Below are 24,167 nucleotides of genomic sequence, written 5' to 3'. Positions count from 1 at the left end.
TAACTACAAACAATAAAAATATGGCATTATTATGCAATGTGTCTCATTTGTAGTGTCTGATTAGTTTAATTTAGTGAGACAGTTTGAGTTGTTATTTATTCTGGGTTATGACAGGGAATAGTTGCGGACTTCTTCGAAAATGAAATTTTATTGACTTTTTCGATCTATAGAGGCGTCGATTTTTGCACTTGCTGGACTATTGACTTCTGAAGAACAATTTCGAAGCGAAGAGTTGATTTTGGTTAGGTGACGTCGGGCACTGATTGAATACGAATTTTCCAGCGGCTTATGAGCGTGCTGAATGGACGTAGATGTGGGAATTATGGCTTAATTTTGGATTTTACACGACGACATATATATTTTGATTTATTTTTTTGGATCGTTTGGCATAAATGGATAATATAGCAAGTTAATTTATAATTTCAAGGACCATCGGCTTATTTAACAACGAAATATAATCGTTCATTTATATCACATGAGTTTTATTGAATTTGTTATCAGAACTACAACAATAACTACTGCTCTACTTTACGTTAAGAATCTCTAATGTCATGCTCCCTGACTGGTGTCTGTACTTTTGTCCTTCATCTGCAGAAGAAACATGAAGAAGGACAGTGTCTGATTCATCATCTGTGAAAAAATGAAATACATGATATAACCGAAACTGTAATCGTATAAAATTTATTTTACGTTATAATTTCGTAATATTTCAATGAAATACATTTTTAAGTGTGTATTATTTTGTTAAAGAAATTGAAAAAATAAGCTGATCTTAATTATATGCTTCATATTTGTTATTATTTCGAAGCTTGAACAGTGGATTTCAAACGCATCCAAGTGCAGCAAACTGTGATCTGTTTTGGTGGTTTAGTATGACGCAATTCTAAGTTAATTCCTAAGTTGGTTCACGCCTTATCTGTCGTGTAACTAGTAATGTTATCAGCATGTAATATGGAATCTTTGCCGTCTTTCCAAATTTGTGTCCTGTCACATGTCACAGAAGTGTATCCTTACATTCATCATGGTCTTGTTTGAGACTGGAACAAACTTGCCAGCTGTGAGTGTAAACTCCTTGTTCGCTGCGGCGATTATGAAGATCAGACAGCGTTGGAAGGAGACGGGAGTTCCCACCCAGTCGCACCCCCAAGCCGCGTCTCTAACACTTTCAGCCTGGTAGAAGGAATCATATTGTAATGAATAACCATGAGTTTAACTGTACTGAGGCGCTGCACAATATATTTTAAGTGTTCATTAGAAGGTCGACTCGCTCCTACCTGTTCTGACAGTTCGCTTCCAAACCAGCAAATTTCATACACGGTACCTGTCACCATTACGTATATTATCATAGACTGTGATACATCTGTATGGTCTCCCCAGCTCTGTGAAATAAAGCTTTCATGTATTTCATTTTACAATGCGATGGTTTATGATAATTTAGGTGTTTAGATATTGTCCTCTGCAATCTGTTATCGTGTTGAGGTACATACAATCAATTATGATTGACACTTATGTGCATGAACGAATTAATATCAGCGACAAGCGTAAACTGCTCGAAATTAAGGGAAAAAGAAGTAGATTTAGCTTTTACATCGTCGATTTGATTGTGTGAGAAACATATGAAAGTAATAAATCACGTAAAATTGTCTGGAATATCTTTAATAATGAACTTAATTGTATCATACTAAGAAACTTAAATAATTCTCTTATATTATCACTTGTTATATGATCTGGAAATTATTGCGAATTATATCGTAAATGTAACAAACCTAGTAAAATGTAGACGAGGAAAACAGTTGTACATTTGTAAGCAAATGTCGCATAATAATATGATATTGCATGTTCTTTTCTTTCTGAGAAAATATACTTATTTCACGTTCTTAAAGAAACATCGTTTAACGATTTTTGAAACTTACTGTCAGATCTTAGAATAATCTTGACTACACGGAGTCATTTCTTGTGGCTGCCGCAGTACTGATCGCGAGAACGGACGATATACATAGTTAGGCCTACTTCTACCCTGTCGGGGTTTACTTGAGTACTTACCGTGACGACGGAGAAGGCGACAGTGCACATAGTTGATAAGGAAATCAGAAATACTCCCCACAGCGGAAGGTTCAGTGTATTTTCCAGTGCTTCCAAGTATCTGAAAACATGTAAAGATCATTTATGAACATTCTTGTTGCCCTCATTCGACTTTGTAATGTCAAATTGGTTCTTCTTTGGTTAATTACAACTGCACCGTTTTATCTGTTGGTGGTGCCGAATGCAGTCGTTGAGTTGTTTTTGCATGTGACCGAACAGTTCCTCAGGGGTGAGGGGATGTCCCTCTCCATCCTTTTTGTTGGTCTCTGCCCCACATTCCTGTTGTGATGTGAGATGTGTCTGTCTGATGTCCAGTAAGGCCGCTCTGAGTTTCTCCAGCTGACTGCAGGCCACACATATCAACGTTGCGTTCAGGCAAGCGAATCCAAAGAATATGCACATTATGAAGAGTGATGCAATGCCCTGTGGACAATGAATTTATATATTGTAACTAACTCCATGAAACAGATTGCTTCTTGAGAAGCGAGTAGTATATTCAGCTAGTCAATAAATTTCGCACGTTTTATGAAACCTTGTTTTTTTAATTACCGGGTATGGAATAACCTGTCATCGGTCCCTATCTTGAGATACTATTCTCTATTTAAATTATTTTTTTCAACGTACAGTTTTTTTAATATTGCTCAGATTTAAGAAGTAAATCGTTATCTCGTCTAGAATAATAATCGAAGAAAAATGTGATTATTTGTTTTATTTAATGATATTGTAATAATGCTCTTAAAAATACAAATCCCAATCAAAGATTTTCCTTTATTTAACGAAATTGCTGCAGTTTAATTTTGAAGGTCCAGTGCCTAAGTAATATATTTCACGTGCATAAAGTTTGGGTGTAGTTTCTGAATTGAATACAGTTTAGAACATCGGGTTATTTCTTTCCCTCTACCTTCATAGAAGTTTGTATTGATTTTGCTGAAAATGTCGTTAACGTTGTGTATGGTTAGCTATGGGCTGATTGATGTAATAAGTGTACTGAACACATATACATAGGTGTTAATGGTAGCTAAATTGTAGCCAAAACCTGTTTTCGTTTAACGTCTGGCCATCATCTGGTAACATACGGTCAAAATATAATCTTAAAAATTTGAACTGTTCCACATTTTGAGTTTGAAGTCCTTATTTCAACTCTGAAGATTGTAAATTGTCATTGTTTATCAGTATAAGATATTGTTAAATAAATATGTGAAGTATGTAAACTACAGTAAACAGGTATCCTTGTAAATAGAGTACGTAGACATTTCAAGGATTACAATATCCTACTCTTCATTCTGAGTAACAAATTCTTAATTTATCTCGAAACGTCCTAATAGTAGTTTAAAATTTAACTTTGTTTACTAAGTTTTGTACGTCGTTCACAGAGTCTTCAAAACACTTGAAAAGAAACTTTGGCCCGATTAACTGCAGGGCACCGCGTAGGAATCTTGATGTTTAAGATTTTTACCATCTCCAAAGTAGTTCAAGTACATACACCTCTCAATATTCGACCTATATTGATTTTGCAAACAAAAATTAGAATGACATTACGTGGAAATTAATAAATTATTTATGCTATTCACACATTTTCTCGTCATAATGCGGATAAGTAAGAGAAGTATTTGATTAAATGAGGGGATGGCAGTAAATGGGAAGATTCCTTTACTTTAAAAATATTAATTTAATTTATTGTTGGATGTTTGGTGTAATGTGAAGAAGAGAATTTCCGACTTTTGAAAAACCAAGTATGAAAATAACTTTCGAAAGTAAGTAATGGTCATAGATAACGAAAATTTTAAGGATGAAAAACTGATTTACTTTTACAGATGCACACTTTTCTGTGGACTACTTTAGAACAAGCTACTCGCTACCAACATCGACTTTCATGAAGTTTTGTAATATCAGAATTTTAACATTACCTGAGTGAAGTTTGCAATTTCATACGCTGGGCTAGCTGAGACGTCGAATGGATACCAAGTAGTGAAGACCATGTCATGGTTGAGTATTATGCGTACTGTGGTCTGGATACAGTGGAATATAATTGTGAAGACAGTGATGTATTTAGTAACTTTCTGAATTAACGGGATGTATCCGGCCATTGTCAAATATCCGGTGTCTGGATCTCTAGTCGGTAGTTCTTCCCAGGTGAAAGAATCCGTCAGACGAATCAGATGTTCAACTTCACGTTTACGATAACTGTAAGATGAACAAATGTTAATTGATACAATATCAGTTTTATGTGTGCATACGTAAATTACGTGTTGTATTATCATCTTTGCAGTATAAATTACGGACCGTTTCTTACATAAAGAATGCGTCGACTTATTTCTTGTCAACAAGAAGTTAAAAGATCCTAATTTAAATCATTTCACTTGCAGCGATTCCGTTTGTATCCTGAATTAGCTAATTAAATTACGTTCTTCCCATCCTCATCCTCTTAGACTGTTAGTTACAGTCTTATGTGAATTATTTTCCGTACAAAGTAATTGCTGTAAAAGCTATGGTGGGCTGAATTATCTTTAGTGTTTGACGATTGTGCAATAAACTGTTGGTCGGCCTAATAACACATTATTTTAAGATGTGGTTATTTTCATGTGACTTTTTCTTACCTGAGGCTGAAATGTACCCACGAGATGATTTGTGTTCCAATTAATATGCGAGTTTTCTTCATTAATTCCACCAACTGATGTCTGTGAACAAAAGTGTCCATACAAAGGGACAAAATATTAGTGTAAAAACATAAGACAAGTATCCCGTTATATATGGTATGAATCCTTGACTTTGACTTCACGTTAAGTTGTAATCCTGCCATTCTGATTAACAGCAGAAGAATTTTGAAGCGACTCTCACTGAGGCTGTTGTGTGAGGCGTGAGTGTCCTTTTTCGTGTGCTCCATGTACAAAGGTGTTACTTGTCACTCGGATTTCCTGCGTCTGAAAGCTCTCCTTTTCTACCTTCGAGTCTGTACCCTTCGGAGAGACGCTGCAGACTGTGTCTCAGTTCTTTGTGTCCTGAGGTATTTTTTGTGTTTACCAGAAAGCTTTAAAATATTAATAGCTGAAAGCCGGTTGGTCTCTTTGGAATATGCGTGTTAAATTAGGGCTGTCGTTCCTGGCTGAAGATCGATGTCATCGTATGAGCTGGCCTTTTCTGTAAAACTTAATGAATTTAACGTAGCTCATTTATTGATGATGCAAGTTAATTTGTAAGGCAAAGAAGTTTGTTTTTAACTTTTTCTTGCATCCCAAAAAGTAAGTAATTTCTAGTGTGTCTGAGGGACTAGGTAAGTCGTAGGTTCACATGAGTTCATGTAAGAGTATTCTGAAAGGCAAAGGTTGAATTACTTAACACCTGATTTCATGGTTCAATTTAGAAAATATTTATTGAGTGATTCATTCAACCTTAATTAACTAATCGTGTGTATTGGGCGATAGAATTTTAAGCAAGCTACTGTTCGCATTTTTTGTGGAATGAGGCCACTTTAGAAACTTGGTGGTAGGTGTAAGGTAAGCAGGTACTTCGGGTTAAGAATCTCAGTAAGGAGCGGAGTTATATGGGACACGCCAGTTTCTGGCCAGTGTCACTTATTTTAGCACTTCTGAAGTTTTCGCAAAGAGGCAGCACTTATTCTTTTGTGGCTTGCAGAATTTTGGCTGAGACGTGCGTCCCAGACACGTTTGCTTTCCAAGGAAATGTGTGAAGCGTGAATTAGTGGACGGGGTACCAACAGATGCTGTGTTATTGCCAGCCGCTGTATGTTACCATCTCGCTATTTGCAACTGCACTTATCGTTCTGTTATTTGCACATGTCAGACTTTTTTACTTCATAGATTTTGCTTTTCAGTACTGTAAAATATCAACACTGTAGTTGAAGCAAACTGTTTGCTGGACGTTTTCCATCGTCCAAAACTCAATACAGCCAGTGAAAACGTGACGTTGTTATGTAATGTGCACCTTATTGCAGTTTCTAAGTTTGTTTAATTGTCTGAGTTCTTATTTATTCTGGGTTATGACATCGACCAGTTGTGGGCTTGTTCGGAAATGAAAATGTATTGAGTTCTTTGATCTATAGAGGCATCGATTTTTGCACTAGACAAGGTAATTTATAATTTCAGCAGCATCGGCTTATACAACAACGTAATATAATCGTTCATTTATATCGCATGAGTTTTATTGAATTGGTTATCAGAACTACAATTACTACTGCTCTACTTTACATTAAGGATCTCTAATGTCATGCTCTCTGACTGGTGTCTGTACTTTTGTCCTTCATCTGCAGAAGAAACATGAAGAAGGACAGCGACTGATTCATCATCTGTGAAAAAATTAAATGCATGATATTATAACCGAAACTGTAATCGAATAAAATTTATTTTACGTTATAATTTCGTAATATTTCAATGAAATACATTTTTACGTCTGCATTATTTTGTTAAAGAAATTGAAAAAATAAGCTGATCTTAATTATATGCTGCATATTTGTTACTATTTCGAAGCTTGAACAGTGGATTTCAAACGCATCCAAGTGCAGCAAACTGTGATCTATTTTGGTGGTTTAGTATGACGCAATTCTAAGTTAATTCCTAAGTTGGTTCACGCCTTATCTGTCGTGTAACTAGTAATGTTATCAGCATGTAATATGGAATCTTTGATATCTTTCAAAATGTGTGCCCTGTCACATGTCACAGAAGTGTATCCTCACATTCATCATGGTCTTGTTGGAGACTGGAACAAACTTGCCAGCTGTGAGTGTAAACTCCTTGTTGGCCGCGGCGATGATGAAGATCAGACAGCGTTGGAAGGAGACGGGAGTTCCCACCCAGTCGCACCCACAGGCCGCGTCTCTAACACTTTCAGCCTGGTAGAAGGAATCATATTGTAATGAATAACCATGAGTTTAACTGTACTGAGGCGCTGCACAATATATTTTAAGTGTTCATTAGAAGGTCGACTCGCTCCTACCTGTTCTGACAGTTCGCTTCCAAACCAGCAAATTTCATACACGGTACCTGCCACCATTGTGTATATTAACATAGACTGTGATACATCTGTATGGTCTCCCCAGCTCTGTGAAATAAAGCTTTCGTATATTTCATGTTACAGTGCGACGGATTATGATAATATACGTCTAGATATTGGACTCAGTAATCTGTTATCCTGCTGAGGCACATACGTTCAAAATGATTCAAACTTAAGTTGCGTGAACGAATTAATATCAGTGACAAGCGTAACCTCGAAATTAAGGAAGAAAGAAGTAGATTTAGTTTTTACATCGTGGATTTGATTGTGTGAGAAACATATGAAAGTAATAAATCACGTAAAATTATCTGGAATATTTTTAATAATGAACTTAATTATATGATACTACAAAACTGAAATAATTCTCTTATATTATCACTTGTTATATGATCTGGAAAATTATTGCGAATTATATCGTAAATGTAACAAACCTAGTAAAATGTAGACGAGGAAAACAGTTGTACATTTGTATGCAAATGTCGCAAAATAATATGATATTGCATGTTCTTTTCTTTCTGAGAAAATATACTTATTTCACGTTCTTAAAGAAACATCGTTTAACGATTTTTGAAACTTACTGTCAGATTTTAGAATAATCTGACTGCACGGACACATCACATAGTTAGGCCTACTTCTACACTGTCAGGGTTTACTTGAGTACTTACCGTGACGACGGAGAAGGCGACAGTGCACATAGTTGATAAGGAAATCAGAAATACGCCCCACAGCGGAAGGTTCAGTGTATTTTCCAGTGCTTCCAAGTATCTGAAAATGTAAAGATCATTTATGAACATTCTTGTTGCCCTCATTCGAGTTTGTAATGTCAAATTGGTTCTTCTTTGGTTAATTACAACTGCACCGTTTTATCTGTTGGTGCTGCCTTATGCAGTCGTTGAGTTGTTTTTGCATGTGATCGAACACTTCCTCAGTGGTGTGTGGATGTCCCTCTCCATCCTTTTTGTTGGTCTCTGCCCCACATTCCTGTTGTGATGTGAGATGTGTCTGTCTGATGTCCAGTAAGGCCGCTCTGAGTTTCTCCAGCTGACTGCAGGCCACACATATCAACGTTGCGTTCAGGCAAGCGAATCCAAAGAATATGCATATTATGAAGATTGATGCAATGCCCTGTGGACAAAGATTTTGGTTATTATAGCTAACTCCATGAAACAGATTGCTTCTTGAGATGCGAGTAGTATATTCAGTTAGTCAATAAATTTCCCACATTTTATGAAACCTTTTTTTTAATTACCGTGTTTGGAATAACCTGTCATCGGCCCCTATCTTGAGATACTAATCTCTATTTAATTTCTTTTTTCAACGTACAGTTTTGTGAATATTGCTCAGATTTAAGAAGTAAAGCTTTATCTCGTCTAGAATAATAATCGAAGAAAAATGTGAATATTTGTTTTATTTAATGATATTGTAATAATGCTCTTAAAAATACAAATCCCAATCAAAGATTTTCCTTTATTTAACGAAATTGCTGCAGTTTAATTTTGAAGGTCCAGTGCCTAAGTAATATATTTCACGTGCATAAAGTTTGGGTGTAGTTTCTGAATTGAATACAGTTTAGAACATCGGGTTATTTCTTTCCCTCTACCTTCATAGAAGTTTGTATTGATTTTGCTGAAAATGTCGTTAACGTTGTGATGGTTAGCTATGCTCTGATAGATGTGATAAGTATTGTTTTTCGTGTGCGTAACACATTTATAATACATAAATTTGGTATTAATGGTAGCTACATTGTAGCCAAAACATATTTTAGTATAACGTCTGACCATCATCTGGTAACATACGGTCAAAATATAAACCTAAAAATTTGATCTGTTCCACATTTTGAGTTTGAAGTCCTTATTTCAACTCTGAAGATTGTAAATTGTCATTGTTTATCAGTATAAGATATTGTTAAATGAATATGTGAAGTATGTAAACTACAGTTAACGGGTATCCTTGTAAATAGACTACGTAGACATTTCAAGGATTACAATGTCCTACTCTTGATTCTGAGTCACAAATTCTTAATTTATCTCGAAACGTCCTAATAGTAGTTGAAAATTTAACTTTGTTTACTAAGTTTTGTACGTCGTTCACAGAGTCTTCAAAACACTTGAAAAGAAACTTTGGTTTGATTAACTGCAGAGAACCGCGTAGGAATCTTGATGTTTAAGATTTTTACCATCTCCAAAATAGTTCAAGTACATACACCTCTCAATATTCGACCTATATTGATTTTGCAAACAAAAATTAGAATGACATTAATAAATTAGTTATGCTATTCACACATTTTCTCGTCATATTGCGGATAAGTAAGAGAAGTATTTGATTAAATGAGGGGATGGCAGTAGATGAGAAGATTCCTTTACTTTAAAAATATTAATTTCATTTGCTGTTGGATATTTGTTGTAATGTGAAGAAGAGAATTTCCGACTTTTGAAAAACCAAGTATGAAAATAACTTTGGTTATCTTCTTTTTTTAAATTTGGAAAGTAAGTAATGTTCATAGGTAACGAAAATTTTAAGAATGAAAAAACTGATTTACTTTTACAGATGCACACTTTTTGTAGACTACTTTAGAACAACCTCCTCGCTACCAACATCGACTTTCATGAAGTTTTGTAATATGAGAATTTTTGCATTACCTGTGTGAAGTTTGCAATTTCATACGCCGGGCTCGATGAGACGTCGAAGGGATACCAGGTAGTGAAGATCATGTCATGGTTGAGTATTATGCGTACTGTGGTCTGGATACAGTGGAATATAATTGCGAAAAGAGTGGTGTATTTAGTAACTTTCTGAATGAACGGGATGTATCCGGCCATTGTCAAATATCCGGTGTCTGGATCTCTAGTCGGTAGTTCTTCCCAGGTGAAAGAATCCGTCAGACGAATCAGATGTTCAACTTCACGCTTACGATAACTGTAAGATGAACAAAAGTTAATTGATACAATATCAGTTTTATGTGGGCACACGTAAATTACATGTTGTAGTATCATCTTTGTCTGCAGTATAAATTACGGACCGTTTCTTACATAAAGAATGCGTCGACTTATTTCTTGTCAACATGAAGTTAAAAGATCCTAATTTAAATCATTTCACTTGCAGCGATTCCGTTTGTATCCTGAATTAAGTAATGAAATTACGTTCTTCCCATCCTCATCCTCTTAGACTGTTAGTTACTGTTTTATGTGAATTATTTTCCGTACAAAGTAATTGCTGTAAAAGCTATGGTGGGCTGAATTATCTTCGGTATTGACGATTGTGCAGTAAATTTTTGTTCGGGCTAATAACACATTATTTTAAGATGTGGTTATTTTCATGTGACTTTTTCTTACCTTAGGCTGAAATGTACCCATGTGGCGATTTGTGTTCCAATTAATATGCGTATTTTCTTCATTAATTCTACCAACTGATGTCTGTGAACAAACGTGTCCATCCAAAGGGATAACATGCTCGTGTGAAAACATAAGACAAGTATCCCGTTATATATGATGTGAACCCTTGACATTGACTTCACGTTAAGTTGTAATCCTGCCGTTCTGAACAACAGCAGAAGAATTTTGAAGCGACTCTCACTGAGGCTGTTGTGTGAGGCGTGAGTGTCCTTGTTCGTGTGCTCCATGTACAAAGCTGTTACTTGTCACTCGGATTTCCTGCGTCTGAAAACTATCCTTTTGTACCTTCGAGTCTGTACCCTTCGGAGAGACGCTGCAGACTGTGTCTCAGTTTTTTGTGTCCTGAGATATTTTTTGTGTTTACCAGAAAGCTTTAAAATATTAATAGCTGAAAGCCGGTTGGTCTGTTTGGAATATGCGTGTTAAATTAGGGCTGTCGTTCCTGGCTGAAGATCGATGTCATCGTATGAGCTGGCCTTTTCTGAAGGAGTGAGGTATTTAATTATGCTCATTTATTGATGATGTAAGTTAAATTGTAAGAGAAACAACTTTGTACGGAACGTCGTCTCGCATTTCGATTAAAGAAAGTAATATCGAATTTGTTTTTTGGGACGAGGAAACGCGTAGGATGGTATTTGGTCGCAAGAGGGAGAAATTAAAATGATGGCAGTGAAGATTACATAATGAAAATCTTTCACTATTTCTGGCTATCACATTTTTCTAATGGGGCAGATAGTCAGACGCATGTACATATGTGTTCATATATCCTGTACATCGGTTCCTGAAGTTAAGTTAGTATGCCCTTGGATTTCTACCGATCTGTAAAATAAAAATTGCAAATGTTAAGACGTTCCTTTGCTTGGCGAATATGAGTTATTTTATCAAGATCCAAGTTGTTTTCAAACCGCATGAATTGACATGTCTTTAACTTTAGGTGCCTTACTCTACAACTGAGACGCGCGTTATGTAATGTCTTGTTGTTCTTGCAGATTATTATTTTCGAGCTGAAGTTCTTTGAAGATTGGCATATTGATATTCGTGAACTATACTAATTGCGTGGAATTATTTGACTATGCACGAAGCCTTTTACTTTCGACATTATTCGTCAGTATATGCGTGATAAGAGCGGTTAGTGACTGAATAGATTAAATTTAACGTATGAGAAATTTATTTCTCTGAGCTTGGTAGCCTTTTGAAATTCTTGATTAATTTATAACACAAAATGGTTTCTATTCCGAAGTAAATAGAATATAATTACCTATTGTAAAAATGTATTAATATGCAAGATGGAAAATCCAGTGGTTACATAATTTCATTAATCGATATGTAAATTATGGAGCAAGGTAAAATATCAGAAGTGCATTCATCGTTGTTGAGTTGCACACTGGAATAAACTTGCCAGCCGTGAGTGTAAACTCCTATTTTGGAAATTTGCCAGATGTGAGTGTAAACTCCTATTATGGAAATTTGCCAGCCGTGAGTGTAAACTCCTATTTTGGAAATTTGCCAGCCGTGAGTGTAAACTCCTATTTTGGAAATTTGCCAGATGTGAGTGTAAACTCCTATTTTGGAAATTTGCCAGATGTGAGTGTAAACTCCTATTTTGGAAATTTGCCAGCTGTGAGTGTAAACTGTTTGTTGACTGTGGCGATGATAAAGACCAGACAGCGCTGGATCGGGACGGGAGTTCCTACCCAGTCGCACCCCCAGGCCGAGTCTCTCACACTTTCAGCCTGGAATATTTCATGAAGTCGTGTAAACTAATATTATTGTAAACACACAAACAGATCGTAGACAGAGCATGGGATGAATGTGCGTGATCGTCCCAACTCTGTACACAAAAGGAACATGACGACAAAGTACTAGCGACTATGAGACAGAAAAGGTATCAGAAATGTTTCTTCATATTACGTAAAACATTGAACACTTCAGTCATTCGTGATCTTACGAATAAAAGTTTACATTTCGTATGTATTGATTGAGATTATGGAATTTCAGATTAGCCTACAATATGAGTCAAGTCATATACTAGCACTGGAGTGTGGGGAAGGAGTTTATGGTACAATTTTGAAGCAAAAATGTGTTTAAGTCGATGTGAGTTCACTTTTATTAAGATACATTGAAACTCAGTTTAGACGCATATTCAGATTTGAAAATTTTTGTTACTGGATGTCTATGAAGTTTATTTAACATTAGAATGGTCGACGTTGTTCTGCGTAGTGACGCCTTGTTGACTTGTAGGTACAGACGTTTCGGAGGAACATACTGTTTTCATCTCCAGTGTTAAATGTATTTGAATCGTGGACAATTAGACACATTTATTGACTTATTTCACTTATGTTCCTGCCTTTTGTCCCAGATACACATGAGTAGGTCAGTATAATTCACAAGTGAAAGATGTTCCGTTTTTCTTACTTTCTTTCTCGCTACTTTATTACGAGTGTGTTTTTCTGTTGTTTTCTTTTTCTTTTGAGTTAAGATAATATTAAAAAAATTAAATTAATATAATCGGCGCTTGAAATTCCGTACGGGAGCATACGAAGCAAAGACTTTATTGTGTAGATTTATTATTTCATCATAGGTACTTGATCTGTTAAAGTCGTGTAGTTATACAGAGTAATACGTAGTCTAAAGCAAAATGTATATGCATATTGCCTTTACAGCGAACATTATTTAAAGTATTTTAATTTATAAGTGGGCTATTCGCAATGTTTATACTTAACAGGTTCTGCATTTAAAATAGCGTCTTGATTGTGCATGTCGGAGACCTGAATAAGTGGTTACAAAAGTTTTTTTAATGTTTAACTTTGACTACATCCACGTGCATTTAACATAATGCAAACAAACTTATGAGCATAATTGATGTGTTATTTTTTTTGTAATTAGCGTGTTGATAAACTAATATGAGTATTCATACTACACTTTAGTGCGTGGATGTGTTATACAGAACTTAAAAAAATGTCAGAGAATGGTTATTTATGAAAATATGTCATTACTCACATGTACTTTTGGACACGTTGTATTTTAAATTATAAGAATTGAGATATTGCTCGTTATTATTCATCGTAGTTGATGAATTTAAAAGCATCAAAATATCGGACATCTTCTTTATAAAATTTAGCTGTAATCCTCTGCTGCTAGTTTTCCTCCTTTCCTTCGTGCTTGCTTTTCATATGCAGAAGAAACATGAAGAAAGACATTGTCTGATTAATCATCTGTGAACACACACAATACAGCACATAACCAAAATATAGGTAAATGAACGTCGTTGATTTCCCTCACATAGCAAAGACAAAGGAATATCCATTGTCTAAAGTCGGATTAAAATGTCTTGTTGCCCACCTCTAAACCAGTGATGAAACTGTATTGTTAATGGTCGTTACATTGACATTGAATCGTACTTTGAAATATACTTTTGCTTGAACATTAAAAAAGTATTGATTTGTTGATATAGGCCATTGTTCTTACTTGTATTTGATACGTTCTTCTTTAAACTTGAAATAACGTTCACATATTGATTATTATTAACAGCCAGTAAGAAGAAATGGATGATTAGCAAGAGTATTTCAGGCATTCAGTTTTAATAACTCCTCATTTGAATTAAAATTAAATAACTAATTATCATAAGTTTTAGGTAACATCGTAATAAATAGTGTTGTTAAACACTTATATAGTTTTCTTTTCAACAATTTGTAAGTACTTCCAAATAATTAAAACTATGATACATTAATCTGGCACTGTGAAGTAATCCCTGTCTGTACCAAAGTATTCAGTTTAGGGAGAATCTTCTTACATTCATCATGGTCTTGTTGGAGACTGGAACAAACTTGCCAGCTGTGAGTGTAAACTCCTTGTTGGCCGCGGCGATGATGAAGATCAGACAGCGTTGGAACGGGACAGGAGTCCCCACCCAGTCGCACCCCCAGGCCGCGTCTCTAACACTTTCAGCCTGGAATAAACACTAGCTGTTTCATACACATGTATGTGAATATGTGATAACACTTCGTATGTTACAACACTGAATGAAAACGTGTGTCGTTCACCTGTTCCGACAGTTGACTTCCAAGCCAGCAAAACACGAATACATTGCAAAGAAGAATGACGTACATGACCAAGGCCTGTGAGACGTCCGTGAAGTCTCCCCAGCTCTGCACAGAATAAGTAACGCATTAACTCATTGCGTGTGCAGTCGTGACGCCAAGGACGAGCTGTGTCGTATTTCGTTGATAAATTAAAGTAACCAGTTTGAACATAGGCACATAGTTTGTTATTGTAAAATGGTTCTGTATATTCTGTAGCGTTGGCAACGAAATATTTAAATCGAACTTAAGAAGCTGGGACATTAACGTTAATAGCTGCATTACATAAAGTAAGGGGATAGATACTTCACCGTGACGGCTGAGAAGGCGATGATACACAGTGCAGCTAACAAAATCAGGAAAAGACCGCAGAACATGAAGTTCATCGTGTCTTCTAGTGCTGTCATGTACCTGCACATCCGAATACACAATATACACTTAATTTCATAATAATTTTCTGACACACATTAACGTCCATCTGATTTTCTTTTGTGTAATCGCACCGTTTTATCTGTTGGTGGTGCCGAATGCAGTCGTTCAGTTGTTTCAGCATGTGACCGGACACTTCCTCAGAGGTTCGAACCTGTCCCTGCGTCTCCTCTTGGTCGATCTCAGCCCCATATTCCTGTTGTAATGTGACACGTGTCTGTCTGATGTCCAGTATGGCCGCCCTGAGTTTCTCCAGCTGACTGCAGGCCACACATATGAACGTAGCGTACAGTCCTGGGAAGCCCGTACTTAAACTTATGATGAGAAGAGATGCGAGACCCTATAAACACAACATTAACCCTTTGAAACCAAACCTCATCTAAATAATATTTAAGAATTCAGTCCGTACCGCGAAGAAAACACCACTCTTCACCATTACGAAGATCAACTGGTTAACGCTGTTCAAGGAAATAATCGCTGTTTACAGTGAGAATCATACGAAAACACATAAATACAAATTAATAGTTTGTGGCTGTTGAATCAGGGTGGTATATTTAGTTGTCAGTCGGTATATAAGGGTTAATTTCTCATCGAATATAAATACACTGCACTACAGTACCTGCTTTAAATTGGCTATCTCATAGATTGGGCTGATCGAAGCATCGAAAGGATACCACGTTGTGAAGACCATTGAGTGACTGGTTAGCATTCGTAGGGCTGACTGGGTCCCATGAAATACAATCGTTAATGCCCATGCGAATTTCGTTAAACGGCCAACCCGAAACATAAATTCGTTCATTGTTACATTTTCGGAATCAGGATCTCTGGTAGGCAGTACTTCCCAATTGAAGGATTCTGCAAGGTGAATCAAGTAGTCGATATCACGTCGAATGTATCTGAAACAAACAATCATGAATTTCCTTGAGGTTCTGTAAATGTTTAGGCATCATGCATTACTCTTAAGTCGTTCAAGTGAAGAAAATATTTTGACACATTAAAATACATTTTTATCTGTTATGACGAAAAATTGTGACGTGTTAATTAATTCATGTCAAAGGAATTACTTCACTTTTTTATTGAGTTGTAAAACACGAACATTAATTTATTCTATAGGATTTGAGACTTTCAATAAAATCTTCTCTGGCAACCAGCCGTCAGGGTTCTGATGTGACTGGATTCTCGGCGACTTCCGGGGATCCAGTCACATCAGAACCCTGAAGATGGGGACAGAGTTTGTTCCCGAAACGTCGGTTTACTACCGTAACCAGCTAACGCGGCTAGTTGCCCGAGAAGATTTTATTGATTAATTTATCTTATTTTACTGTTTATAATAAAGTAAATACATTTTTGAAGCAGCAAAGTGAATTGATTCTAATTTTTAAATTATTGGCGACTAAGCATGCTAGAAGTTCAGTACAGTATTTGTAATTTGGATACCTTAGGTACAGATGCATCCATGCAATTACAGCCATTCCAAAAATCATCCGGACGTTCTTCATGGTCTCCTGAATGTCTTCTCTTTTATTTACGAAGTCCATTATAACGGACAAGTACGTACCGTAATAACACACCGCCAGTATTCCGTTGTATATGCAATTAAGTATCGGTACTTTATGCATGTTAACTGGGATTCCGCCCAATCTAACTAAAAATACGGGAACCACAAAGAGCTTGTCAGTCATACCGACGGTTTTGATGTTAACCATTGTGCGCTTCCTGGTTAAGGAGAGCAAACTGGTACAGTATGAACTCTGTTTGGCCTTTATCTACAATCTGTATAAGCACAGGCCTTTGCACGGAAGAATTTGCTGTGGCAAATGGTTCAGAATGGTACTGTCTGTACCAGATGCAGTGACTTTTATACATCTGTGCCATGTAGCAGGTAAATCGTGTATGCAGTGCAATATTTATTGAACACGCAGTTCCTACTTTCCGAGTGTCTTCATTAGCACATGCGTGATCAAAGCGGGCGGTCACTTTCGTTATAGATTAAATTTTATGTGTCATGGAAGCTCGGACGAAATAATTTGTCTTTCGTATCGGAATGTCTAATAATTAATTTATAGAACAAAGAACTTTGGTGTAGAAATGAAGTGGGAGATTGTTACTTGATAAATACATATTTGCATTTCTGTTCAGAGATAACAGGTAATGATTTGGTTTATTTAAATAGTGGTCGGTACTGTTCAGCCATTAAACACAAATTCCCTAGGACATGGCGTTTCTTAATCACTGTCTTTTGTATGCAAGGCTATGATATGTATTTTTATTTGAGAGTAATGCGTGCTTTTGAACACGCATTCGTAATTATGTTACATGATGTTCGGCTCTTCTGATGCATTAAAACCTTGCAGACCGAATTAAAAGCATCGTAGCACTAAATTCTGCCTTTTGTTAGTGGCTAATCGAATTATGATTCTTACCGTTTAGTTCAGTAATTATAACCTAGTATTTGACGCTAATAATATTAGTATCAGTACGCCTACGATTAGTATGACCAATCAGTGCCTTAATCTGTATTTTTTTTACACGAAGTCGTGGACGTATGCGATAAAATAATTTTAAAAAGGGGAAAAAGTGGTTTATTGACGATTAAGGAATACAGGGACTGTCCTTCATGCGGGATTGTTCCCACATCTTTAAATGACCCAATGTTATTCACTTGTTCACGAAGAAGTTGTCATAACGACGGTCATGATCTATTTAATTATGATTTTCTCCGTCATCACATCTTTCGAACTGCGCCGGTGGTAAATTTCTTAGTTGACGTCAAGATTTGACGCAATCCTCCGCTCCGTTTTGTCGTGTCCTGCCGCAACTTGGTCTTCTGCGCATTTCATGTTGATTCACATTCAGTTTTGAAGTTGTGTTCTACAAAAGAGCTATTAAATCTTGAATCACAGCAAACTGCCGTAGTAACTTCCATACTCCGTTTTATGCGTGACTTTGATAGGAAAGTTCTTATAACAGACTTTTATGTTATTGATCTTTATATCGTCAATATAACAGAGGAAGACCTTTTTTTGCGGCAGTGTTACTATAAGTTCATGGAAACATTTAATTCATATTATTTTATTTACGTCTGTTCTACGATTTCAGTTCCCCCCTGCAATGCACATTTTTTCTTAGACACGTTTAATATTTTCTTTGTTGTGTAAAAGAGTTCGCTTCCAACTAAAGGAAACTTGCAAAATAGCTTTCTTGAATGTAGACAGAATTCTGTTACGAATCATAAAACGCAAATTTAAAAAAATAAAATAAAATAGATCTCGGTGTAAAAAGCGTTTGTAGACATAGTCTGTTGTTACTCTAAGAGCGTCGTTGCTGCCACGTGCTACAGTTCCTGTAATATTTTTCTTAGTGTGAAATATAAATAACTGTACACAAATATTTTATGTATCCATTATTCCTTGTGGTTACTTGTGTGCATGTAGGAAAATAGAGTAAAATATGTCGTAGTTTATATGCTATCCAGTGCTTTTAATTAACTTTAATACAGATTATGTTTGTGAAACTAACGCTGCACAAGACGTAACTTCATCCAGTAGCTTTATTCTTTCTGGGAATGCTTCTGTTTAAGAACGAACTCGAATTGTAATTTATACTACCATTAGTTCTTGGCTTTCCAAATAACTTCAGCCTCTGCGACTAATTTTATGAATGCGAAATTTGTATTTCTGTATGCAAGGACTTACGACCCAGTTAATTTTATTGTGTGCGTCAGAGTATGAAGCCCCGGTTGATAAATCTAAAAGCAGCAACGCATAGGAACGTGAGAGCTTACGTTAATAAAGTGAAAAGCCTTAACTACGTTTATGTTTCCACAGTAAATTATTCTCCTTGTTTTGGTTCTTCGTTTTTCTTCTTCATGTGCAGTAGGAACATGAAAAAAGACACTGTCTGGTTTATCATCTGTGAACACACGAATAAATATGTCAGTAACCTTCGGAAACACGTGTTTTTTTCTTAATCGACATGTAGAACCGAATTTACAGTGATTTATGTTCAGTGAGCCCTCAGATTTAATTCCACCTGATATAAAGTTGACAGACAGATGGACAAAATATTTGCATTGTTATTCTTATCGTTTCTGACGCCGTGTGTACACTCGTCGGTATATGCGTCGGGCATCTACCGACGAGTGTACACGGCGTCATTCTCACCGCTGTGAGAAACCTAGTATCTCACAAAATCGTGGAAATTTTGCGTGTTTGGGCATTATTATATTGTGTAAACACGAAAAATTACCTTTCACACGTTAATACCTAAGACGAATCAAACATTGGCGAAGATATCAGTGTTAGACGCAATCATCATTTGTAACATGTCTGCAAAAGGTTCATTGACAACATGAAGGCGTTGTCACGTTGCAAATAGTTCTGAACGCACAAGTACAATACGAGATTCTTCTTACATTCATCATGGTCTTGTTGGAGACTGGAACAAACTTGCCAGCCGTGAGTGTAAACTCCTTGTTGGCCGCGGCGATGATGAAGATCAGACAGCGCTGGAACGGGACAGGAGTTCCTACCCAGTCGCACCCCCAGGCCGCGTCTCTGACGTTTTCAGCCTGGAATAAACCGAAGTAATACAAAACATGCCTTACACATTAGGAACTGTTATCGAAATTTAAAATTGTGTTATCTACCTGCACCGACAGTTGAGTTCCGAGCCAGCAAAATACGAACACAATACTCATCATGACGCAGTACATTACCAGGGCTTGCGAGACGTCCGTGAGATCTCCCCAGCTCTACAAAAGTGAAATGATAATTTCGTACAAAATTACGGCCACTGTAGTTTCAGCCGTCATTTAACAGCAACGTTTTATTCTGTGGATGCAAAATGAAGAGATAATGTAAATATATTTTAATCATATTTTTACACGCGTTTATTACTTATATTAGTGTTAAAAATGTTGGAAATTATGCTTCATCATAACGAGAACTATATAATTCTGTTCGAGTGTCTGTGGAATTTACAGTATGACCACATGACTTTTGAAAAAATGATCCCAACTGAAATTGAATTTTTCAATATATAACAGTTTTCTTTCACGTTTCTTCCAATTTATTAGGCTTATTAAATAATAATTCGACACTATATTTTCTAATCTGTTGATATTGTAAAATTTACCGTAACGATTTCATAAATTAGCATTGTATCGTTCGTAATTTTTTCTTATTGTATGCATCAAACTTGAGATATTTGGGTATGAATTTCAGTCGTTTTTGTTACGCGTCGTAAGAGGGTACTTCACCGTGACGGCAGAGAAGGCGATGAAGCACAGAGCGGCTAACAAGAGCAGGAAAAGACCGCACAACGCGAAGTTAATTGTCTCCTCCAGCGCTGTCATGTACCTGCACATCCGAACACATAATAGATATATTACCAGATAGGAATATTATGATACTTAATAACATCCATTTCATTTTCTGATTGTAAACGCACAGTATTATCCGTTGATGGTGCCGTATGCAGTCGTTGAGTTTTTTTTGTTCGTGTCGAAACACTTCCTCAGTGGTGTGGGGATGTTCCTCTCCATTGGTCTCTGCCCCACAGTCCTGTTGTGAGGTGAGATGTGTCTGCCTGATGTCCAGTAGGGCCCCTTTGAGTTTCTCCAGCTGACTGCACGCCACACACACTAACGTAGCGTACAGACCCGGGAAGCCAACACATATGCTTATAGCCAAAATAGATGCAAAGACCTATAAAATCAACATTATATTTGGATTTAAAATTAATGTAATGCCTGGAACAAGTATTAATTTGAATTTACGTGCAAGATATATCACTGATTTCCTCGGCGTTACCAAATATTGTTCCAAGCAAAATATTTGTACACTCAAATATTTAAGCACACACAATGCCACACTAATGTACTTTATTTACAATTGCTCTGCAGTTATTTTCAAGTTTTTAAGTTTTACCTTTGTGGTAACACGAGTGTCTATTGAAGGTTAGTTGCCAAATGAAAATCTACTTATTTTTTTCTGATGGTGAAGTCATTACATGTTCTTACGTGTAGTTATTTAAAATACGCGGTGCATTATTCTATTTTGTTGTTTCAGAGGGTTGGATCCATTCGAGACTTTTAATATTTATGGATATAAGTGCACTGCATGTACAGTACAACGCACTGCGATACGTCTTCGTCATCACACTGAAAATAATTTTCGTTTTCGTTATATTGCCATTTTAAATTGTAGACCAAAATCTCGCAGAGATTATTATGATTTATGCAACTGTTTCAGAGCAAGTTATTAGCAACGTGTTTGTGCCAAGTTTTTCCCTATGGTCCTCCATAATTCTAAAGATTTTCTTCCTTTGAAACTCTCCCATCAACGGTTATATATTTTAATCGTGTTTGTATAATTATTTTATTAAATAACTGCTCTATTTAAACTGCAAGAAATTGTTATTTAGCCCTTGCAATTTTTATCAACTAGACTGTACAAGTAGTGTAATATTTAATCAAGCTACACACATATATTCATAGCTACAAGAAGCAATCTGAGCTGTAGATGAATCAGGGAAAAATTTGAAGGATTCGTGTATTGATCTGTATAAATAGACTTAACAGTTTTCTTCTCAAAGTTATGGACACTTGTTTAACTTTTATTTATTATGCATGAGAGAGTAGAAACGAACAGGGCATAACATTCTGATTTATTAATGAAAAAGTAAAGTTTGGGTCCGCGCAACATCGCTTTCTTCAAAACTCTTGTAATAGACATGTGGAATCATTTCAGTGTTTATGAATCTGTGTGTCGAAGTATGGAAGTGTTTTGTTTCTGCAATCCCTTTTTAGAACTTCAGAAGTTTGACTGCTCTTTATTAAACGTGGTACGAACTTCATGTCGGTCAATGCTGCTTACTCTTTATAAATTAAATTTGTTGCTCATGATAATACAAACATGACATCTGTACAAATTTTATTGATGGACGCAGTTCAGGTATTTTTAATAATAATATAATTTTGTGTGATTATACGGAATATCTTCAAGGAAGTGTATAATTATTGTCAGTGTGGTATTTAATATGAGATTTCAAATGCCAGACGTGTTTGTGTGTCCTACAATTTAGCGGCATGCCGTCACGCAAAACTTTAAGCTCGTGTATAAATATTTTTGATAATAGAAGTGAAATAAATGAAGCACCTAGACATTTCTTCTTGTAATAAGATGAATATCCACGTGTATAATACGCGATACCTGAAATATTATTTTTTTCCATTTGAAGTATGATATTTGAAGTTAAGAATACAATTAAGTACTGATATCTTAGTTGTAATGCTGTGTGGATTTTAATTTGTTCTTTTGCGTATTATGTCAAATGAAATATCTGTGCTGGATAAATAATTTCGTTCATTATAAATGAGACATACGTATTTAATTTCTCACAGTTTATCAATTTATCCGTATGAGATTGGTAATCTCATATTTTGCACGTGTTAGGCGGAGACAGTCTCATACTTTTCACATCTAATACGAAGAAAAGGTCATACATTACACGTGTGGTTGACATGTGGAACTAATACACTGTGCTTATGATAAGTTGATTATCTGATGCGCTACGCATGTAAGAAGTTGATAATATCGTAAACTGTACCTGGGACAAGTTGACAATCTCATACACTGGGCTGACTGAAGCGTCGAATGGATACCAGGTAGTGAAGATCATGGAGCGGTTTAACGTCATGCGTAGGGCTGACTGGATCGCATGGAAAACAGCCACGAACAGCCATCCGTATTTCGTAAGCTTGTTAACCCGAGGGATATACCCTGTCATTGTTAAATTTCCTGTGTCAGGATCTCTGTTTGGGAAATCCTCAGGCTTGAAGGACTCCGTGAGGTGAATCAAGTACTCGATCTCATGTTTATTGGATCTAAAACAAACAAGAGGTGTGTAAACAACGTGCATATCAGTGCGAATCCCCCTGTTTTCTCGTTTCCTGAAGAATATTAATGGCTTATTTGTTTTAATGCGAGAGTTATTTTTATATATGTCATTGTAAAACAAATAATTCATTTGAATAAAAATTTTCTTGGATATTATCCATCGTCTAGTAAAATATAAAACGTAAAACGACTTTTCGGAGATGGGGCTCTATCTCCGTCTTCAGGTTCCTACTTGTCTCCGAAACGTCGTTTTACGTTTTATATTTTACTAGACGTTGGATAATATCCAAGACAATTTTTATTCAAATGAATCATCACCATCGTCAAGAACTTTTAGATTTAAAAAACAAATAATGTTCAATTTACGAAATAGAATATGTATAAGTCCTGTAGGAAAAGCTGATGATATAAGTCCTGTAGGATTGTCTTCATCTTTTAGGCTGAAATCACAATAACCAATAAGATTTTTAAGTTTATGTTAGCACATCTTCAAATATGTCATATACTGGAGTACACATACTGTCTTCTGGGTCGTTGTACCGTGTAGTCTTGTAGAAGTTTACCTACGTTTTGGAGGTGCTTGCTGCCTACATCTGCAGGGAGATAAGTGACTATGGAGGCAGCAAGCACCTCTGAAACGTCCGTAACTTCTATCAGGCTACACGGCCACGTCCGAGAAGACAGTCATGTTCGTACTGGCCGCCGTGGGAACCTGAAATTTTACTACGTACTGAAAGTTATGCTACCTGAGATAGAAATGCATCCATGACAGAACAGCCATTCCAAATGACATTCTGACGTTCTTCATCGTCTCCTCAATGTCGTCTCTCTTGACCACAAAATCCATTATGACGGATAAATAAGTGACGTAGAAACACACCGTCGAAATTACGTTGTACGCGGAACTAAGTCTGGAAACTTTTCGCACGTTGACCGAAATTCCGCTGAGTCTGACGAGAAACAAAGGAACTCGGAAATACGTGTCAACCATGCCCGGTCCTTTGCTGTCGACTGTATTTGGCACCCGATTAAGAAGTTCAGACCAAACTGTAATTTTTATTTAAAATCTGATTTTATAAGCACGAACTTCCCGCAGTAGAATCTTTAACAAAAATGTGGTGCAAAATGGGACTCTCGGTTTCAGGATCACGAATTTTTATACATCTGTGCCACACAGGCACTGAGTCGTGTATGCTGTGCAATATTTATTGAACACGCAGCTCCTCCTTTCCGAGGGTCTTCTTCAGCACATGCGTGATCAAAGCGGGCGGTCGCTC

The 24,167-nt window shown here is 36.3% G+C and overlaps 5 protein-coding genes across 6 annotated transcripts in view; 1 reads left to right on the top strand and 4 right to left on the bottom strand.

Moving 5' to 3' along the window:
- Positions 1 to 24,167, top strand: part of LOC110833841 (lutropin-choriogonadotropic hormone receptor) — a 137,309-nt gene that overhangs the window by 61,977 nt on the left and 51,165 nt on the right. The window lies entirely within an intron of this gene.
- Positions 514 to 4,263, bottom strand: LOC147873225 (odorant receptor 2a-like). The gene is made up of 6 exons (XM_087352499.1): positions 3,990 to 4,263; positions 2,240 to 2,505; positions 2,044 to 2,143; positions 1,275 to 1,379; positions 1,015 to 1,170; positions 514 to 630 (listed from the first exon to the last, which is right to left on the bottom strand). Exons 1-6 carry the CDS (start codon positions 4,167 to 4,169, stop codon positions 550 to 552), a joined length of 888 nt encoding a protein of 295 aa, XP_087208625.1. The 5' UTR covers positions 4,170 to 4,263; the 3' UTR covers positions 514 to 549.
- On the bottom strand, positions 6,265 to 13,611 carry LOC147873224 (odorant receptor 70a-like). The gene is made up of 7 exons (XM_087352783.1): positions 13,482 to 13,611; positions 9,729 to 10,005; positions 7,949 to 8,214; positions 7,755 to 7,854; positions 7,033 to 7,137; positions 6,773 to 6,928; positions 6,265 to 6,385 (listed from the first exon to the last, which is right to left on the bottom strand). Exons 2-7 carry the CDS (start codon positions 9,906 to 9,908, stop codon positions 6,305 to 6,307), a joined length of 888 nt encoding a protein of 295 aa, XP_087208909.1. The 5' UTR covers positions 9,909 to 10,005; positions 13,482 to 13,611; the 3' UTR covers positions 6,265 to 6,304.
- Positions 12,571 to 18,315, bottom strand: LOC110833823 (odorant receptor 70a). The gene is made up of 6 exons (XM_087352780.1): positions 15,609 to 18,315; positions 15,064 to 15,329; positions 14,872 to 14,971; positions 14,525 to 14,629; positions 14,275 to 14,430; positions 12,571 to 13,696 (listed from the first exon to the last, which is right to left on the bottom strand). Exons 1-6 carry the CDS (start codon positions 15,900 to 15,902, stop codon positions 13,619 to 13,621), a joined length of 999 nt encoding a protein of 332 aa, XP_087208906.1. The 5' UTR covers positions 15,903 to 18,315; the 3' UTR covers positions 12,571 to 13,618.
- On the bottom strand, positions 18,446 to 24,071 carry LOC110833824 (4-vinylanisole receptor). The gene is made up of 7 exons (XM_022072317.2): positions 23,637 to 24,071; positions 22,601 to 22,877; positions 20,441 to 20,697; positions 20,250 to 20,349; positions 19,638 to 19,742; positions 19,404 to 19,559; positions 18,446 to 18,901 (listed from the first exon to the last, which is right to left on the bottom strand). Exons 1-7 carry the CDS (start codon positions 23,879 to 23,881, stop codon positions 18,821 to 18,823), a joined length of 1,221 nt encoding a protein of 406 aa, XP_021928009.1. The 5' UTR covers positions 23,882 to 24,071; the 3' UTR covers positions 18,446 to 18,820.

The sequence above is a fragment of the Zootermopsis nevadensis genome, unplaced genomic scaffold, assembly GCF_977971745.1.
Source record: "Zootermopsis nevadensis isolate Lab colony 2312 unplaced genomic scaffold, Znev_1.0 Znev_ptg000021l, whole genome shotgun sequence".
NCBI lineage: Eukaryota > Metazoa > Arthropoda > Insecta > Blattodea > Termopsidae > Zootermopsis > Zootermopsis nevadensis.
The sequence above is the reverse complement of the archived record's forward strand: the minus strand, read 5'-3'. Positions and strand labels throughout refer to the sequence as shown.

Coding starts and splice junctions, on each gene's coding strand:
- LOC147873225 (XM_087352499.1), bottom strand. CDS start 4,169: ATGGCCGGATACATCCCGTTAATTCAGAAAGTTACTAAATACATCACT. Junction 2,506..3,989: donor AAATTGCAAACTTCACTCAG/GTAATGTTAAAA, acceptor CATTGTCCACAG/GGCATTGCATCACTCTTCAT. Junction 631..1,014: donor CAAACAAGACCATGATGAAT/GTAAGGATACAC, acceptor ATTTTTTCACAG/ATGATGAATCAGACACTGTC.
- LOC147873224 (XM_087352783.1), bottom strand. CDS start 9,908: ATGGCCGGATACATCCCGTTCATTCAGAAAGTTACTAAATACACCACT. Junction 7,855..7,948: donor CAGCACCAACAGATAAAACG/GTGCAGTTGTAA, acceptor TTACATTTTCAG/ATACTTGGAAGCACTGGAAA. Junction 7,138..7,754: donor TCGCCTTCTCCGTCGTCACG/GTAAGTACTCAA, acceptor TTTATTTCACAG/AGCTGGGGAGACCATACAGA.
- LOC110833823 (XM_087352780.1), bottom strand. CDS start 15,902: ATGATTGTTTGTTTCAGATACATTCGACGTGATATCGACTACTTGATT. Junction 15,330..15,608: donor AGATAGCCAATTTAAAGCAG/GTACTGTAGTGC, acceptor TTGTGTTTATAG/GGTCTCGCATCTCTTCTCAT. Junction 14,630..14,871: donor TCGCCTTCTCAGCCGTCACG/GTGAAGTATCTA, acceptor TATTCTGTGCAG/AGCTGGGGAGACTTCACGGA.
- LOC110833824 (XM_022072317.2), bottom strand. CDS start 23,881: ATGGTTGACACGTATTTCCGAGTTCCTTTGTTTCTCGTCAGACTCAGC. Junction 22,878..23,636: donor TGGATGCATTTCTATCTCAG/GTAGCATAACTT, acceptor TGTTTGTTTTAG/ATCCAATAAACATGAGATCG. Junction 20,350..20,440: donor CACCATCAACGGATAATACT/GTGCGTTTACAA, acceptor TCGGATGTGCAG/GTACATGACAGCGCTGGAGG.